This window comes from Rhea americana, unplaced genomic scaffold (assembly GCF_003343005.1).
Source record: "Rhea americana isolate MKP2758 unplaced genomic scaffold, rheAme1 scaffold_57, whole genome shotgun sequence".
NCBI classification, from domain to species: Eukaryota; Metazoa; Chordata; class Aves; order Rheiformes; family Rheidae; genus Rhea; species Rhea americana.
The window spans coordinates 1885122-1905990 of NW_028186723.1; the positions used below are offsets into that span (position 1 = coordinate 1885122).

A 20869-nucleotide genomic window follows, 5' to 3' on the forward strand; every position below is an offset into this window, starting at 1 on the left:
ACCATCACAGCAGAGTTTTAAATGGCAAGAAATATGATCCTCAACTGTTAGAGTAGGCAGGTGCATCTTTAGTGAAAGGACATTTATTTCTCTAGCTATTACAACAACAGAACTTTGCAGTGTATTTAAACATGTAATTTTAAATAAAACAATATAGCAAAAAGCTATATAAATAAAAAGAGAACAAGGGCACTGAATAACAATAATGGCAACAAGTTTACAGGCAGGAAAAAATGCAAGCAATCCCATTCATTTGGACCTCACAGTATATGGGACAGTGCCAGGTTGAAAAGCATTAACAAAACCAGAGATCTATAAAGGAATTTTAAAGGTGGGTGTGGACCAGGCTAAAGGAAAAAGATGGATAATTTTGAACAGGAAGGATACAACAGGAGGAAGTTTACTAGCAGAATTCCTCAGAATAAGTTTAAAGACAGATCCGGTTTATTATTTTCATTAACTATTCTTGCACTGAAATAGGAATGTGCTGATGAAATCTAGGAGGCACTGTCAGTTCAAAGGAATGTTGGAGGTCATCTTAAAAGGTTTTGGAGACTGGAGTAATAGAAATGGGACTAAATTCAGCACTGTAGAAGTTAATATACTTAAGGACTCGTCACAAAAATTTCCACTGTAAGAGCTCACCATATGGAAAGATTAAAAAAGAGAAAATTGTTCATAAGCAGGCCGACCACAGACTGATGGCAAGATGCCAAAGTAATACTGCCATGAAAAAGGCAAATGCAGTCCAAGGCAGGAGCAAGAAAACACTTTGGAYCAGGGACTAGGAAGTGCGCATGCTATGCACCATGTTCCAGCAAGACCTTATCAGGAACCTATGTACTCTTACAGTCATTCCTGTTTAAAGAACATGCACTCAGGCATAACAGCTGCAGTGAAGGACTGTGAGAGGAGATTAGAAGAATTTGGCTTGCTTAGTCTGGGAAAATAAAGGCAGAGGGAAGAAAATGACATCTGCTTATAAATCCCTCAGAAGGAAAATCACCACACGGAGAGAAGAACTTTTTAAACTAAAGGATAATGTTTGCACAAACCACAATGCTAATGAGATGTACAGGAATAAATGTAGCCCAGAAATGAGAAGAGGATTATATGATACTGTGCTGAAATAGCAGGAGTCAGGAATCACTCGCCCAGGAGGCCCCTTCCAGTTCCACTTCTGGGGTTTTTTCATTATTGATGATTTTAGACTTGAATATCTCAAGAGCACAAGTTTTTAAACTGTCATGGAGAAGCTCCTGAAATTCACATTTATTAATAGCTATATAGCTGATATGACACTATAAATAAATTAACAAATCAGAATCTATTGAGAATTCCCTAGCAATCTTCTGTTACACCAAGTAGAGGAAGACTGCATTATCAGTAAGCCAGAGTCTTTTATAGAACAGAAGAAAAAAGAAACCCCCATTAGCACAGTTACACAAATTTTGGAGGTATTGGTATTTTTAATTAACATTGGAACTTTCTTTGAAAAATTTCAAGATACATTCTCAAGTCATCCTAATGCATTTATGTTTATAACCTCACAGTGCATTAAGGGCACAGTACRGAGCTTTCTTAGATTTCTCCATGAGGCCAGAATTAAAATACTTTCCTGGTGTAATTTGCCATACTTCCATMCAGATCATTGGAAGTGCCAGGTAACAGTATCTGAAGAATTGTTCTTCCATCTTTCTCCCCAGTTACCAGGCTGTGCACAGATCAGTTTTGATAGTGACTGGACAGTAAGAATGACAGGTCTGTATATTTGTAGCCCTTATCCATTATGCACAAATGTTTGTATGGGTCACTCTCACCCCAGTGCCTAGATTAGTTTAACCTCTTACCTCACTGACAAGCTTGTTAACACTCTGGGCTTGTTTAAGGACTAAGTTGTCTTGGGCTGTTAGGGAGTGAAAGTGAGCTGCACCTTTCATCCTGGAAAGATCTTTCTTGTATTTTATCTAAAAAAAAATAGAAAAAGTTATAAAATAGACACACATGTTTTCAACATTGCTACTTATATTGGCTTTATGAGTCAGGATAAAACTTTTCCTACTCTTGCTTTCATAAGCAAATAGAACTTGCTTAGCTGAAAAATTGCAAGTTGTTACTTCCTAAAATAAATCATACAGAAAATCACAGGCCCACATCCCTTGTCAAGCTACTTCACTTGAACATTTTTTTAATCATTTTTCTTTTACATGGATTGAACAACACTGACTGTTGCTTGTAGCTTGAACAGATAACAAGGAGATTCTTGGCTAGTGACTGGCTGGAGCTTATGCGCTCTTCCATTACTTAAGTTAATTTTCAGTACTTTAATTTTAGCCTACTAGTCAGAGAATTACAGACAGTGACCAAGCTCTCTGTGGACTTTCCTTTCATAGGAACCAGCCTCTTAAGTAAGCAATGCTATTCTGTACTCTTAAAGTTTTAAAGACAGTTACATTTTTCCTTCTAAATAAACACATATTGAGATGAAGAATTTGTTAGTTTAATTTAGACATCTGGTCACAGACTTAAATCAGGCTAGGACAGGTGAAGATAGATAATACTTTTARCAGCCTTTTGCCAAACTCTCTCCAACAAATAGGTATGTCAATATTTCTTACACACAAGAAGATGCTTAGGCTCTTTGCCTCATATTGCTACATATTTAAAAATCAGATTCATGATGTAAAAAAATATCAAATGATTTGAAATGTGTTGAAATGCTAAGTTGTTTTTATTTTCCAAGTCTGCACACTGCTTCCCATGCTTTAAAGAAATTAAGCAGCTTGATAAGTATTCTAGTGTGCTAATGTTACTGGCATGCACCAAGCCTTCTCCTCACTCCAAATATTACAAATACATATTGAAAACTGACTTTTAGCATTTTGAAAACCTATACAATTGGGATCTTTAACTGAGAAGTTTAAATATTTTACATTTAAACAGGGAATCATTGGACTTGTCATCAAAATAGCAATCAGTCACAGGAGGTCTCAAGCTTTTTATATTCTCTCAGTCATAAATTTAAGTAATAGAATATGGTGGATCCTTTTCAGTCTAGTTAACTGCTGGCATCTCGTCCAGGCTGGTACAAACTGAAAGACTCAACCATTTGTTAGCTCTTTAGAAAACAGACTGAAGCCATCAGCTCAAATAGCCCCAAAGGGCTATTGATGTCCATACTACAGAAGCTGTCACTTACAGGAACCCTTCACTGCAGCAACAACAGAAGAGTATTGACCAGCAGACTGGCTCATTTTTGTCACTACTAGAAATGGTCTCCTCTAGCAGGGCTGAGGCTCTTTGATCAGTGAGCTGCATGCAAGTCACACATCACCACTCCTGTATGACAATTCTTTAGCTCACCACCCAAAACTAAAAATCACCAGAGTAGAAATAAAGCTCAGTCTTGTGAAGTGACAATGTCATACTCTATGGTTTCTTTTCCTCCCTATGACTTGCTTTGTGCTAAAGGCAGGATACATCAAAATATCAAAACCAGTCCAGCTCATTTATCCTCCGCTTGCTCACTACTGGGAATAACACAATAGTCCTCAGGATGATTAAGGCAGTTGAAGGTTACATTAATAATACAGGTGCAAATTTGCCAGGAGGGTTAGCCTAACAGTAGGGATCCCCATTAGTTGCTGCATCCCTCTCCTCCCTCATGCAAGCTGGAGCTGTGTCCCCTTACATTAATGGATATTACTAATCCTCAAGTCATCCAGGTCCCAGCAATGCAGGGAAATGTCATTGTTGTTTACTTCTCAAGTGTAATTTTAGTATTCTGCTCATAGGCATTGCTCTGACAAACTGCTGTTTTTAATTGTTTATAAATTGTATTGATTCAGGTTTCATACTTACATCACTTGCCAATTCATTTGCTTTCTTGGCATTTTGATAAGCTGGAGTGATCATAGCAGGAAAGCTTCCTTTCCCTCTGCGTTCTTCATATTCATCCACATAATCCTGAAGAAAATTCAGTGTTTACTCATCACACATGAGCAGGTGGGCCATAAGTAATTTCACAAAACCCTTGTTAGTAGGAAAAGTTCATTACTTCATTTTTTTAATGAAAAAAGAGAATATAATGACCAATCATAAGAATAAAATCACCTATTATATTAGCTCTGTCTGTAAAGTTACTTGTGTTACATTGCTAGAGAAGTTGAGGTAGCAATTAAGTATACAATGATATATACATCCTCCTAATCTCACCTTGATTCCGATAGCCAAAGAATTGGTTACACCTGCTTCCACCTGTCTACCTCAATATATGTTTGCCAAAAGCTGAACAGTTGCTTAACCTTTGTAAGTTTAGCTTACAGTCAGCCTCCCTCTGTGACTTGATAGAAGACCTTTGAATATGTTAATCCTCACATTGTAACTGTCCAGAAAATAATATTTCTCTTGTTTAATGATGTATTTTGAAGATGTATTCATTAACAAGGCAGAAATATCTAGTTATTACAGTGGTAAATTCCTTAGGAAGTAGATCGACTCCATTTTCTTGATTTTAAAAAAAATGTTCTAGAATTAATCTAGAACCTCTTAAATCTATCTATAAACAAGTTCATAGGTAAATGTTTGCCAATTTGAAAAGCCTTTTGCTAATTTAATAATGAAATGTTAGAAGTTTTTTTTTTTTTTTTTTTTTTTTTTTTTAAAGAATGATTGTAAACAATGGTCATCCCTAAACTTTTCAGGGCAAAATTTGGGGAGAATATGTTAAGTATGCAAGCAAGTACAGTATAGTGTAATCTTTCTCTGTATATTTTATAAATCCTTTGTATTAAAGAGTCAGTTTTAGTGAAAAGAAAATGTATAGCATGCCAAGAATTAATACAAGAGTACAGCATACATAGTAAAAACTATAGATTTTTATATCTCTCTTGGGATGTCTCAATACAAAACTAGGTATTGTAGGTCATGTTGTGTAACATCAATGTCATACGATAAAATGGGTCATACCATAATCTTTCAACACTATAACATCAGTTAAAGTTACTGTGTCTAAATTATGCCAGAAGCAGGTACAGAAAATAAAAGATATCCCTGACTAATAAGATGAGTTAATCTTTCAAATGCCATTTAAGAGCCAGAATTCTTCAGACTAAACTTGTCATTTTCTTTTTCTCTTATCTTCCTCAAATACATTTTAATATCATTGCTCATATTGCTCAAATTCCAAAACAGCATTTTTAAAGTTCTATATAATTAACTTTAGCCACTCATAATATTTTTAAATATGAACAAAACAGGTGTTTACCAAATAGGAATTTACAGCAACATTCCTTAAATTGGTCATGTTATATATGTCAGAATGAGGTATGCTCATGATCTTGACAAACAGAATTCTAATCTATTTATCCACGTTACACTTCCTACAGAAAGATCCATTAATTACAGTATCTGTACATTATGTGAATAAAAACATCAGAATCCAATTTATAAAGACCAAAATCAAGCTAAAKTTGAAGTCTGTGACTGAAGTTTCAAAGATATTTTCAAAGAAAAAAATCTTTAATTCTATAGATATAAGCATTCTGATGCTTGAAAATGTAATTAAAACTTTTTCAAACTCATTCTATTTCCTTATTTTTAATAAATGTGCGGAAGTTCAAAGATAGAAAATAACTGAAAGCTTGCTATGTATTCTAAACTACCATACTTTTTTTTGTTTATAAAAGAATACTATTTGTCCTTTCAAACTCCATTTAGCTGAATTCTGGAATCAGCACAACTTCATTGAAACAGAACTTTGGATACTTTTTGGTATACCACAAAAATAATTGTATTCTCTGAAAAATGAGATAAAAGCAAAAAGGATGTCATAGATCAAAACAGATAGGAAGCTTATTTGGTTACGCAACTGCAGAAATATAACCTGTCAGACTTAAAATACCACTTCTGTAGAAGAGCAGAAATCTAACAGATTTTTTATGAATTTCAGTGCCACTAGTACATATTTAGAGCTGCAAAGCTTCTAGGATTTCTAGAAATATTGGCAGGAAGATGCTTAACTCTCATCTTTCTATCATTTTAAATTCCTTTCATATTTTCTTCCAAATTAATTTATTGGAGGAAGGTCTCCACCAGTAAATACATTTTAGTATGATGCATAACACCATCACAACAAAGCTGTACACATTTCCACACATAAAACTCACTAAGATAAAAGCTTACCCATCAGAGTGACCCTACCATAAGGAYAGTTTAATGATAGTGCATGGACACTGCAGTCTTATCTTGTAAGTTCTAATGCCAGACGTATCACATATTCATAGTATTGTGCTGTTGCACATTATCTTTTCCTTTGAGATCTTGCTTTCTCACACAGGAAAGTAAAGTGAAAACAAGTCACACTGCCCTTTGCAAAGCAACTGGCCATAGTAATGATCATCATTAGCATGGATGTCTCTCAGGAGCTGCATACCTGGCCATACTGATCTACATTTTCTCTTGTGGAAGTAGCATCTGTTCCAGTTGTATGGCTGGCTCTTCCCTTGATCTCTTTCTCATATCTTTGATGATACTTCACCTATCAGGAAAAAAAAAAAAAAAAAAAAAAGGAAAAATATCATCCTGATGAGTTAAATCCGTTATACGCATGCTGCATACTAAATAGCACTAAATGACATGAACATGTTGATAGTAAAAGACTGTCAAAATTCCCCTTGCCACCAAACTACAGAAGTCAAATATGCTACTTCAACATATGAAGAAAAAGAGTGGTGCACTTTTTAATAGTACACTAAGAACATGGGACTTGTCATTTCAATCCAAACTGTTAGTTCTGTGCATTCACTGTCCACTGCCCACTGACAACAGTGGCTAATCCCTGATGCTCCAACAGGTTAAAAAAATAGAACCGATGGTAATGTAAAGTCATGGTTACCACAGAACACTCTTTCCTCCCTTATCTGCCATAGGATCAGCTGCATTTCATTAATAAATGGGCTTGATCCTGAAGGACACTGATCTCTCCATTGAACAACAGAATTTTGGCAATCAACTTTCAAGTTTAAACCAATATTTATACTACTTCTGCTGAAGACAACACAATGCATAGAACCTGAGGCTGCTCTTTAATCACCATGTGTGTTTGCTGGCACAAATGAAGGGTCTTTCACAGGCAAAAAAAAACATTCAAATGTTTTAGACTCAGATGCTTTTGCCTTCAAAATTTCAGGTGCTTTTGCCTTCAAAATTATAGAACTCCTCTGATTTTCCTTGATGACTCTTAATAATGTTTTAAGCTAGCTTCCATCAAGCTAGCACAGTATCTCATCTTCTCCAATGAAGAGTTTTCCTTTCACTCTCCAGTGACAAAATGGAAATAATTGTACATTTTGAAGCAATACTGGTGTCCTTTGACAATGCTTTTAAAAGAATACAGGGAGGTTATGATTTTGCTCTGTTTGGAGAAGAAAAGAAAGTCAATAAAGATCAGTATAACACAGAGTGAAACAAAAACCTGTCACAGTAAAGAGAGTAAAGTGAGTCTGGAATAGAAATAAATATTTTATACATCTATATCAGATGTGTGTGTGTTTTTTTATATACACATATATACATACACATACACATATATACAAATATATAAATGTATATTAAAGAAGCTAGTKTCTTTGGTTCATGAAAGCTCCTCTAAAATACTAACACACAGCTCAGTCCTGCAACAGCACTAATTAAGAAAAGGAGGAATGAACTGTAAGGATCCACTGGGAGCACGGAAAGGCATGGCAAAGTAGAGCTCTGCAAACTCAAACTTCCTCAGATATCAGGTCACCTAAGAATATTGTGGCTTCTGTGTAAGTTCTGTGCTGTTCTCCAGCAATTCTAACTCACATTAGGTTGGAGAAAAATAAATCAAAGACCACCAGCTGTCTCCTCAAGGTCTTCCTTCTTGGTAGTATGTAACAAGAGGCTGAGTAAATGGAAAGCTTTTGCCCAGAAAAATCTATGGTGTTTGATTCTCAAATAAAATGCCCAATTTCTTCCTTGTGCATAAAACCCGACTTTGTCCCAGAAACAAGAAAATCACTTCAAAAATCTCTCGATGAAGTGCACTGCTAATGTAACTCCACAATGATCATGGAATTTTTGCCAGCAAACATAAATTTAATCCAAAACCTGTGCAACAATTTTTTTATTTTCTTTCAAAAAAGAGACTTTGCTTTGGACACTTACATCGCTGGCTAATTCATTAGCTCTCTTGGCTATYTGATAACCTGGAGTGATCATAGCAGGAAAGCTGCCCCTTCCTCTCTGCTGTTCAAAGTCTTCTGTGTATTTCAACTGGAGAAAGAAAGAAAAACAGTTCAGGAGCAACTAGATCTCACCGACTTATCTTCACTGTAACACATTATTATCAACACATATTATCTTGATTATCACACATTATAGTTGTGAAGTTGGGCATTCAATAGCTAGGAACTGCCAGAAGAATGATGAACCATGAAATCTGGATCTACCTTCTTTGTGTATATGTTTTACAATATAGTCTTTAATTACATGATCACATGCCTTCCACAAGACCTCTATGTCTCATTCAGGGTATAGGATAGATCACAACTGCTTAAAGAAAACACTGAAGTTGTCTGCAAGATACCTGCTCTATTTAAATTAGAGTCAGGCAGCTTCATGCTTTACCTTGATGGGGCCTAGCTGCTGGCTACAGGCCAGACTGTTACTCTGTCTTCAGTTCTGACAGCCAGATAGTTCTATAATAGCCTAGAACTGAAGTAATGCTTCCACATATACTTCCAGCAGTATATGTGGAAGCATTAAACTTTTAATGGTAAAATGTATCACAGCAATATACACTTAAAGAGTTTGTATTTCAAATATTAATTTTTGCTCTTCTTTGTGTTCATATTTTTAGGCAACTTAGGTATGTCCTAAGAGTCACTTGCAGGGTCAAAAAACAGTTTTCTTCTATTATGCTTACATCACTTGAAAGCTGTCCTCCGACCTTTGAATGAAGGATATCTGGGGTGTCTACAACAGAGTTAAACTTTGAAACTCTTTCTTCATGTCCCCGCTTATATTCTACCTGGAGGAGAAAAGAGATATAAAATACATGTTACAAATAATAATTACCAAATCTACTTCCTGTGAGAAGGTTTCAACAGAAAACGGGCAACGGCAGTCATGACAATCCCAATTGTATAGTCAAGCTGCTGGCATCATTTAAGGTCCAATTTCCTTAAAGTAAATTCAAGTAGGAGACAGAAATGGCCCAAATAATCAAAGTTTCAAATTATACTTGATTTATGTGAGCCATACTTTAATTAAAAATGTTATGAGAATAGCCATTAACGGCACAAAGTACTAAGACATACTACAATGACAATTCAATGCAAACAGTGTTTGCAGAAACCAATGGAATGCTTTAAAATTATTTGTACAGGGTTTATTTTTACTTGACTTATTTTTATAAAACAGTAATTTTCTGTGCATACACGATTTAAAGTAGCTTGTATATAAATTCAGTTTAATATTACAGGTGTTTAATTTCTTACAATAGAGAAACAGATCAGAAAATGTAAATAAATAGACTAATAAAGGCATAAAATGAAAATAAAAGCAATGAAATAAACATTTTAGAGTGGTCCACTGATTTCTCTTAGGTTGTCAAAAATTACTACATGTTTCACAAAATGTATGTTCATACTGTCATTTATCTTATGTGATTGTCTTTCCAAATCAAGTAGTTTGCTAATAAACCATGTTAAGGTTTTCTTACTTTGTAGAATGCCCATCACAGAACCCACTATTTAAGGTGAACAGCATAAAACCAGGATTCTCTAGCTTCAGGAATTCTAATATACATTTCAAAAAAAAATGAGACTTACATTACTGCTTAGTTGAGTGGCTCTCTTAGCAACCTGATAACCTGGAGTGATCATAGCAGGAAAGCTGCCTTTGCCTCTGCGTTGTTCATATTCTTCTGTATACTGCAACTGGAAAATTAACATTTTTGGTTTTGCTGTTACAGAAGAACCCACTGTTGCTTGATGTCACTCCTCTTATAATGCCTGTTCCTAAAGGTATGAGTCACTTCACATTTTTTTAAAAGTAAACAAATTAAGGTGCATAAAATTTATAAGATTATTAGGTGGAAATATTTTCTATATACAACAGAAAATATTCTCCATTCATATCCATCATCCACTGTAAATTGCCTATGTTGACTGGGTCACTAATTCATCATAGTCATACTTCACAAGTGATTTCCATYAGCCAAGGAAGGATAATCTATGAAAGGTCTACACTACAGAAATGAAGGTCTGTTCTCCATCATGAGTTCTGCTCTATTAAGGCAAACAGCGCTGCACACTAGATCARTAAACAATCAAGATCACCTCAGTTATCATTCATCAGTATTTGAAATCCATTTCAATTACATAAATACATAATTACATAAATAAGTAATAGCATTGTCACATGACTAAGTACTTACATAGCTAACTATTGATATTCATAGAAGTAAACATGTCAGTTTCTTTTTTGGTAACATATTATTATAAGTTTGGCTTTAGTACACAAAAAAGTCTTCAGAATACAATAACCCATAAGAATAAAGGTATTCCAAACACCAGCCCACTTACATCATTTAAATTCTTCTGTGCCTGAGCCATCCTGACCATCTGTGGATCTGGGATGGCTCCTGAGTACAATGATTTTCCTTCCTCATAGGCAGCATAGTAGGCATTCTACAAAACAAAAATTGAGTAACAAGCAATTCATACTCTTGTTTTAATACATAGACACTTGATGCGACAGGAAAAAAGGAAACACACACCATGCCCTGGGAGTGAGATCTACCCTGTGCAGGTGTACCACAGAAGGCCTGTAGTTTATGTATCTTTTGAGTGTGAGTGTGAAGCAGAGCATGGATGGCCAGACCCAACATCAGTATGTTAGGATCAAGACATCAGCCTCCTGAGTGAGGGTCAAATGATTCCCTCTTGGATTCAGATCACGTCTGGTGAAGCTTCAGTGTCAACAGAAAGGAGACACTGAGTACAGCCGTACATGCAGCAATCCAAACTGCTAATTGTACAGAGTGCATCTGTACAATTCTTGCACCCTAAGCTATAATCAAGTTACATTGCCTTGAAAGGTTTAGTCAAATGAAAAGCAATGGCTTTTTTAAGACTGAAACGCTGTGACTAAAACTCCCACGGGCAATACTTGGTAGCCTACAATCTAGCAGCTCTCCTGCAAGCTATGGCTTGGAGACTTGAGGGATATGTCTTACCCGGCTTGCCAGCTGTTGGGCTTGACATGCAGCTTCAATGTCTCTGGACCTCACATCCCACTGAAAGACTGATTTGAATCGTTCACCTTCTTCTCGATATTTTATCTACAAAAAAATGACTTATTATTAATAGCTTGCTGGTACACACACACACACATATAAGCACACACACATATGCACACACCCCTCCCAGAAGGAATGCAAAATGGTCAAAAACAAGGCACATAAAGTCTCTTGGTCCAAAGTTATATAGAATCCACATGAATTACAGCAAAAAATGGAGAGTAATGCACTGCTTCTGTTGTTTTGACGTGCACTTCCCACCATAACAAATCCACTTCAGTGCCTGCTACTTTTGACTGCAGTTTCACCACCACCTTAAACCAGTCCAAATGCAGGCTACTTCCAAAAACACCTCCCGCCATACTAGGCGACCATTCTTACGCTCTCTCATGCACTGACACCATCAGGCAAGCAGCCATGTGGCAAGGTTGATCAGGGAACTGGTATGTAGGATTTCACTGTGTTAGTTTTCAGCCAAATTAGTTCATCGGTCTGGCTCACTGCAAAATCCTCAGTGCCAACACAAGAGAGGCAAAGGAACAACCTGACTGCACAGAACTAATTCTTAGGGTAGCAGCATCTTAAGCTGGTTCAGCTTAAGACAATTTACTGTAGTCATAATGTTTACTTGTGTGTGCGTTAGACTTCTGCTTACAGCAAACCAGTCCAGTTTTCAGGGCCAACTAACAGTTTCATCCTGAAGGCACATTTATATATAATATGAATGGCGAAACCTAGCGACTATGGCAAGCAAGTCTGATCCACCAAATTTCATCACTCCACAAGAAAATACCAGTCACGTTCTGACAGCCAAAAAAAAAATTATCCATCTTTTCCTCCTTCTCCCTCTTTTCACCAACACCACTTCCAGCCTGCAAAAGAGCCTCATAGCCTGCAGATCTATTCCACACAAAGACTACATAACTCTCTGCCTCCCATTCTTGGCAAAGTAGTCTATGGAAGAAAAGATTAGTGAAACCCTTTAGGTCAAAATTCTATGCTCCAAACCACATAGCCAGGTTGTACCTAAGATTTTTGCTATTACTGGAGCTGCATGTCTGTAAAGGAACAGCGTATTACAGCAGAAATCTGGCACAAAGTTCTGAAACAATAATTTGGTCTTTAGCTAACACTTTGGGGGGAATCATCCATTAAGATTAAAATCCTCAAGAAATATTAAGCAAAACATATCAATCAAGCATTAGATGAAAGAACTGTTACCAAAAAGAAGTGTTTAATATCCTACTCTCCTGTTTCCCTGCATAGTGTCTATTAAGTATCAAGATTGTGTAAATGCAACTGAGCACCACATCTAGCCTTGGGTCATCATTTTCCTACTCTTTTTTACTTTTATAAAGGCAGTATATAGAGATCCAAATGAAATTAAAGCCCTGTAGAGTGTGTTACGCAACATACTCTACAGATGCAAAAAATACAGTCCTTGCCATGAAGGGGCATAATCCAAACCGAATGGACAGAAAAGTCACTGAGCATGTAYACCATTATCCTGATTTTATAAATAAAGAAGAGAAGGACAGGGACATTACTGATTTGTCTGCTCTCACAGAAATTCTGCATAGGTGGAGGGAACTCCATTTTTATCTCTAGATTCCAGGCAATGTGTCAAAGCAAGTGAGAGCATTTGGTTAGGATTTAAGAAACGTGTTAAATTTTCTGCATGAGAAATGTTCCTACCTATAAAATAAGACACTAGCTATTGAAACCTTTTCTCAGGTTATCATTACTTTATACATTTACTTATGAGAAAGTTTTCCTAGATCAAAAATTTCTACAGAAGTACTCGCTATAAATGAGTACTGCAGGATCAGCTTCTTTACTAACCATAGCAATTTTCTCTTTGGAGTTGAACCTCATTACATGATTGAAAAGAGCAGAAGGTGCTTTAGGTGTAAAAACCAACTGAAAGTGATCTTTGAGCTATAATTTTCCTGGCATGTATATTCACAAACACTGGAAGTATCAGAGTCTCATATCACTGCCTAAAAACAGAAATAGATCCTTCAGCAATTCCAAACTCATTCTTGACCAGATCTGTCACACAGTTTAAAGTAAGTGTCATAGCCACTGCTGATACAGTTACAGCCAATGATACTGCAAACTCTGATGTATAAGAATACTGAACAAGAAAAGATATAGTATCTGGTAAGGGCTATTGAATGTACATCAACTTTGCACAGCTGATAGAAAAAATAGGAACAAATGTAGTATATTATAATATAAATAAAAACCACTTCCTTTTCTTACTTTCATATGATGGCCAATCATATTTGAACACATTGTTTTGGTTATTAAATATAGTTATGTAGTCAATGGTATTATTTTAGAGTACCAAAAGACAGGACATTCAAGAAGGCAGCATTATACTAAGAAATGAGCTCGCTGCCAGTTATTATTGGCTGCGTTTCTGTTTTTCCCTCATTTTATAGAGTCCATATTAATACAAGTTTGAATATATGTATTTGGAGAAAAACAATGCAAGACACAAAAGAATGACGTTTGAAAACAAAACACTTTGACCACCCCTAGAAGTTTGCAGATGCACAGCAGCTTTTTAGAGGATYGGCACAGTTAAATGGGCATGAAAAGCTATTCTATTCTTTTCATTTTAACAAAATATTGTCAACCAAACCATGCAAGTCCATGCAAGTACCCTAGACTTTATGTTTTCTTACAAAAGGGAATATCAGCTCAGGTTTGTCAGAAATGAATAACAAAGCATGTATGTGAACTTTCACCTCCATCCCCCGGGATGGATTTTATTTTTTGTTTCATGCCACTTATTGTCAGGTTCAAGACAAGATCTTAAAGCAAGTGGGTCATTCTTTTTCCAAATGGTTTTGTAAACCTCCCTCCCCCCAATTTATTTACTAGGTTTGCACAGCTCTGGGTAGTATCCCTTGCAATTTAAGTAAACAATGCTTCCATGTAGATAATCAGATTTGGCAGATAAGAATCTGTTATCCATTTTTGTCTCTGAAAGTATAAGCATATTCAAATACAAGCTTTTTGCTTGGTTTCTTTGAAAAATGATTCAAACTTGACTCCAGATTCTACTCTCTGGAAGAACACAGGTAAATAAAGAATATATATTTATATTTCTGAAACAAAATGCAATATGATATCAAAATATAAAACAAAGCTAAACACCTTTGGCTTCTTACCTCACTTAACACTTCCGATTGTTTTTTTGCATTTATGTTTATTGGTGTCTCAAATACACTTGTGAATGTGTTGTTTTTTGGATTATGCCTAAAAAAGTAAGTGTAAAAGGACATTAGGAATCTATTAGACAGTTGACCAGAAAGGTTCTCTTTGAGTACTCAGAAACATATCACCAACCTCCACCTTCCTATACATAACTTAACCCCCACTCATATATAGATCTCAGATTACATTCATGTTGTTATTATATAGAGAAGGTGCCCACAGCAAAATTAATTTTAATGATCATCATATCAATGCTGTGTTTCTAATAACAAAAGAGAATAATAGAATAAAAAACAACTGTCATCTCTCCTTTTTCAGCTGACAAATTTGACAGGAATTGATCATTATAAAACAAAACTTCCTAGAACAAACCAATTCTGAAATCTGCATTTTACACATTTTCCTGTATTATTAGCTCAACCTTGTTAACTCTTAAACACTAATGTGGAAAGTACTGGATTTTATGGTTGGGTTTATCTTCTTGTCAAAATACTAAAATGGCACTTAATTTAATAACTTTTAACATACTGAAAAAAACAACAAATGAGGAAGTAACAAGAATTTCCCACCATTTTTGATTCATGTAAATCCAGACAGATGCACTAACGCTACCAACATTACAATTTCACAAGAGCGACCAGACTGAGTCCAAATGGTGATCTTCTATTAGAGTAAGGTAACTTAACATTTTAAACCTTTTCCAAAAACAAACACACACACACTTACGCATGACAGTAGGGCTTTTTCTCATGGCTAATAAAGTTATTTACTGTTAACATCATCTTGCATATTTCACAGTGAAAACAGGCTTTATGCCATGTCTGGAAATACAAAAAAACAGAAATAAAATCAAAGTTATTTTTATTTCATGACCATTCTGTTGAGTTTTAAATCTCACTATTGATCCTTTCCATTTAGTTCATGAATAACTATTCTTCTTCAAGCAATATGTCTATAATTAACTCATTTCGATTCTGGTCCCAATTATGGGTTAAAAATTTTTGAAACTGAGCGATTTGCACTGTGTTAAAAGTGCCATTCCACACATTTATTGTAGTCCAAAATAGTAAAGAAAGAGAACTGACCTGATCTATACAGTTAATCTTCTCAGCAGGGTAAACCCCATAGCCACATCTAGCACACGGCTGCACATTCATCTTGAAATCCACAGAGTGAAAAATATATAGGTTTATACAAAAGGTTCAAAGAGTATGAAAGTGACTTTTTGGCCTGCGCAAAGCGCACTCTAGATGCTCCAGTCAGGGCCTTTTGCTGTGGTCAATGGCTCCCATTAAAGCTGTGAATTGAAGTCTGTTGCTCCGTTTGCTGACCTTCTGTTTCAAAGTCAGCTGCAGGCTGGCTTTTAAAGCCGCCAGTTAGTAAGAGTGGTTATTTTGGCAACTGTGTCACTGCATAAGGGAGGGGAGCAATACCCTTCTCTAAATAGCAGAGTGAACTCACAGAAACAAATCATGTCCATGTGAACATTAGCAACAGATCATTTAGTATTTCAGTTTTGCTGTAAATCTCGTTGTCATAAGCCCAGGATGAAGAGAAAGGTATATACAGCAGCAGCAACTATTTATCATAGTTGCTCTTCACTGTGATATATAGCAAGTGACATCATTTAGGACTAGTCTATGTATTTCTGAACAGTCTTATATTAGAAGGTAGCACCAGCACCAGCAAGGAAGAAGGCTAGAAATACATCTGCAGCATCTTGGCCCTTTGTCACCCCTAGAAGAGGTACAATGGCATTGCTCCAGCCAAGCCAGAAATTCCTTCCCTTGGTGCCAATTCAGTTTCTCTTTGTGTGCTATGGGCAGCTGAGCCAAATCACATTCCTTGTGACTCAGTCTAGTCAACCTCCAACTCCACTGCTAGATGTAGAAGGACACCCAGTGTAGTGGACAGAGCCTTTTATCTCAAAGAATTCTAAACGTGGTAGGTACAAATCCAAATATCTATCGTCCGTGGAGAAGTCACCAGAAAGGAACTATTCAGTATTGAATAGAATGAGCAAAGCCACTATTTAACAGTGTACATGAAGAACAGAGTGACACAGATCAGAATGTAGAAGTTCCTTAGCCCAATAACACTACTGAAGAATCATTCTGCCTGATATTAGGATTCAACCAAGTTTTTAGGTTTATCAAGTCTGCTCTGTACAAAAGAAACTATTAATTTTTACTGCCTACAAATGGTCAGGGTTTGAGATCTACATCTCACCTGAATCATAAAACCTCCAGTTGCAGGCTCCGTAACACTGGGACATTGCAGAGTTCTCTCTACTGTCTCTACTCAGTCACCCACGCATTCATGACACTTCCCGTATGAGCAGCAGTCTTAGGATAGTGCTAAGCACTTTCCTTTTGTGTAAATTACAGTCAACTCAATCAAAATCAGTGCCTTCTATAGCCTATGGGTACACCTAGAAAGCCATCTTCTCAAGACATGGAGATACCCAGCTCTGCTTTTACTGAATGCTGACAATGTACTGGCACAATGTACTGTCAGCAACTGGCGTGCTGAAAATAGCGCTCCTAATCTGAAGAGCAATGGGCATGACACAACATCCTGCGGACACTTAAGGCCTTTCAAAATAGCTGATTAATGGCAATATATAAACAATTATATTTTCATTAAAAGTTCTGTTCAAAGAACACAACTTTCCATATTAAAATAACTGCTGAGTTACCTTGTGCTATTCAGGATCAGGAGCAACTTTATATTGACATCACTGTAATATTTATTATGCTTACATCTGTGAACCAAAGCAATTGGAGATCTTCCAGTTCCTTTCTTGCACAGTTTTTCATCTTGTCCCAAACTGAAATTATGTTTACAGGAATGACCTGTCATAGCAGCCAGGCTGTCCCCTTGTTTAATGCTGGGCACACTACAGTTGCTGCCTCTTTGTGCTCATCTACTCCAAGAGTCAACACATTGTATATTTTCTAGATAGTCCTGGTTGTCTTGTTTCTAGCTGAACTCATGCTAGAATCCTAGGTCTTCCTACACTCCTGCATGAAAAAAAGATGCACAAGGCCCTCCCGACGCTGCAGAGAAAATAAATTTTTAGGCCACCACTGAAATGACTGCTGGGAGGTGCTGAAAACAGGACAACTCTGAATGACACAAAACTACATGAGTCACAACTACAAAACAGCCATCCAGGAGCCACTTCATTTTGATCAGGCAAAGACTTAAATCACAAACCAGTGCAAGTTTGTTATCTTGACAAATCTTTGCAAGGCATTTTCTCTTCAGCTAAAAGCTCATTGTGGCTTTTCCCCCCTTTAAGTAAGGCCATGTAAAGGCTTTTTTGGTATCAGTGAAGATCTTAAAAAGCTTTATTTAGCAGTAAAACCTTAATCAATGTGGTTTAAAAGTAGTGCCGTCATATATAAAGAGACAGTACATTGAAAACGCAAATTAGTAGCAAGAAATACTGTTACCTCTCCAACTGCCTTAAACTCATTGAAACAACTACAGAGAAAATTTGGAGCAGGTCTGCATGGAATGTAAAATCACACTCTAGTTATAGAAAGTAGCCTCCAAGTGCTCTAACATACAAGTCAGGACTGCCTTTTCCGTCATTCCTGAATAGTGGCTGTGTCCCTCCAGCCAYACGAAACAGCACGAAGCCAGACACCAGCACATTAACAATATCTTTCTTCAGTTTGCAAAGAAAGGTGCCATTTTCTCACACAGACTGCCAGACCTTACCCACTGTTAAGTCACCTTCAAACCTTGGCCTTTCCTCACCATAACCTTTTCTGAACCATATAGYTATCAAGATATCTAGACTCATAGCCTTTTGTCTCATATAGCCTCTTCATGCTAATCAAATTTAGCATAAGAACAAATTAGCTTGCAAAAACAGTGAGTGAAAGGTCAAAAAGACTTATCAGCACCAGGATCTCGCAAGAGGAGACAAAAAATCTCTTTGGGATTGCCTTCCTATCTTTTACAGGAGTTTTTCACATGTTGCTACTATGAAAACCAGCCAACAATGATTACATTTCACAATTAAAAGTATTCGTACTTACACTTTCCCTTTGCTGCCAGGTTCTGGAAGAGTCTGTGCAAAGGCACTTTACAAATGCTCATAATACAGCAAGAACAAAAGAGAGAGAGAGAAGAGAGAGACAGAAAAAGAGAATTGAAAGGCCAAGAAGCAAGGCATCTCTGTTACAAAGCAGCTAAAGAACTGATGAGGATGTGATACAACTTAAACTGAAAGCTTGAAGAAAAGTGTGCAAAACACGCACAACAGAACCTATGTGTGAGACCTCCAAGGACCACATATTCCCATTTGTCAGGTATTACAACCTAAAAATGCCCAAACTTTAAAACTAATAAAACATGGCAGGTGYAATGCATCACTCCAGACAGATCACAGCGAAATCCCACCCAAACACATATGCAGAGTTGACGGGATGCAGTATTCTACAGAGATGCATAAAGTCATGGTGTACAAAACCATGCTGCACAGTCTCAGTATTCCCAGCAGTATATCAAAACCACGCAGGCTTTCTTGCAAAATATACAAAATCCTAACAACTGTCATTTAGGGGGGAACATCTTGTGAGATGTTCAAATTCCCCACTCTGAAAGTATCCCTACCTCTGTCTCCTGGGCCTCAGCAAAGCTCTCCCCCTTGCTTTCACAGATGTTGTGCAGAACACAGTACACAGTTATTATTCCAGACAGGTATTATTTAGTTGCCTCAAGCCTTCTAGTTTGTACCTGCCATCTACCTTTCAATGTCCCAAAGGCACACTCCATTGTCATCCTGCAGCTGCTTAGGCAAAAGTTAAACAGTTCTTTTCTACATGCAAATAGTCAGTCAAAAAAAGCTTCATTATTAATGTTTTTAGAGAGTAGAGTGAGTCTCCAGGGATAAGAAAAGGAATGCTGATGCTATAGGTATCACGCTGCTGGCTTTTCTCCCTATCCTGTAATGCATACGGCCAGCTGTGCAGTATTATACATGAGAAAATTTTTCCTTCCTGACCCTTCCCCAGGTAGCAATCACTACATGCCCTGAAGCAAGACACTTCCTTCTACTATCCTTTCTAATTTTCCCTTCACTCATTACTGAAAAAAGCAGGATTTTCTGAAAAATCTAGCACTTTATATTCCATTAAAATTGGTTAATCTGACATGTAGTTAAGAAAGGCACTAGAGCGCACTAAGGAATCAATCAGTTTGTGAATGCCAACAACTGAGGTAAAAAGAAAACAGGAGTTTCCTCCACAGTTCAAGTCAGAAATTCCCTATACATAAATCTATTAGTCACCTCTTGCAGCTTAACAAGCATTATAACACACAACAACACTACTGTCTCAAAGCCAATATATATGACTTTTAGAACAGATCCTGTTCTAGTCCTACCAAATTTGGCCACGAGGAGCAGGTGATGACAATAAACATTTTCATCAGGATAAAGAAAGTTAGAGCTAGCACACAGTTTCTGCATTCCCCAAGTAAAACCTGCACATGTTCTTGGGAAGTACATTTTCGTGTTTTTAAGTTCAGGAGCCGCTGCCTGTCACTGCAGGCGTACTGTCCTCTCCCACCTCTCCTTGTCACGCGTTTACTTGAAGAACTATTCATTTCCAGTGTTTCCGTTGTCCATAATGATCAGCAACGGATTTGGAAACGCTGCTGGCTTCTTAAGAAGAAGCAGACAACAGATGGCTAGAGTTTGGTTTTCAGGGGCAAACTTTGGCTACAACTCCAAGCAGGAGCTGCAGGCGTAATCCCTCAAAGCAGAGACTGGCGGCGGCACGTGGAAACGCGGCGCCAGCCACCGCGCGGTTCGAAGCTCCTCTGCCACTGGGAGCGGCGACCCGTAGTGCAGCTAGAGCCTGTTTGTTGTAGCACCTGCATTTTGTGCCAATTATGAAGCAGTTACTCTGAAAAATGTCGCTTTGATGTGAGTTTCTTCAGGTAGTGAATGTTAAACACTACACACTGCTGGGCAAGTGTACAATTTTGCAGGATTGAAGCCTAGATCCGGGAGTAATTAGCACGACGGTGCCAATCTTCAGCCCGTGCACTGGACTGCTGGGCCTGATGCAGCAGCTACACAGCAGGAAATCCTAATTAGCGGAGATGCTACCCACTCGGTGATTGCACAGATAAGGAAATGCCCCCGAAGTTTATATAAGGGAAGAATTTTCCTTAGATCTAGACAACCTCACGTCCCCGTGTAACTTAGGGCCCTTCTTCGAATGGCAGTGACAGGGCACAGCTACTAAACAGCGGTAATTTTCTTCCTGCTGCGAGGCAGCTCTCATTACC

The 20869-nt window shown here is 37.2% G+C and overlaps 1 protein-coding gene across 2 annotated transcripts in view; it reads right to left on the reverse strand.

The window, feature by feature from the left end:
* Window positions 1–15879, reverse strand: part of NRAP (nebulin related anchoring protein) — a 53899-nt gene extending 38020 nt beyond the window's left edge. For both annotated transcript variants that reach the window (XM_085319041.1, XM_085319040.1), the window contains exons 1-11: window positions 15643–15879; window positions 15284–15378; window positions 14512–14599; window positions 11267–11371; window positions 10614–10718; window positions 9858–9965; window positions 8951–9055; window positions 8191–8298; window positions 6434–6538; window positions 3862–3966; window positions 1851–1967 (exon numbers count right to left, since the gene is read on the reverse strand). In XM_085319041.1, the coding sequence (XP_085175167.1) occupies window positions 1851–1967; window positions 3862–3966; window positions 6434–6538; window positions 8191–8298; window positions 8951–9055; window positions 9858–9965; window positions 10614–10718; window positions 11267–11371; window positions 14512–14599; window positions 15284–15378; window positions 15643–15714 (1113 nt within the window). In that variant the 5' untranslated portion in view covers window positions 15715–15879. The remainder of the gene's footprint in view (window positions 1–1850; window positions 1968–3861; window positions 3967–6433; window positions 6539–8190; window positions 8299–8950; window positions 9056–9857; window positions 9966–10613; window positions 10719–11266; window positions 11372–14511; window positions 14600–15283; window positions 15379–15642) is intronic.
* Between the last annotated feature and the right edge of the window lie 4990 nt (window positions 15880–20869).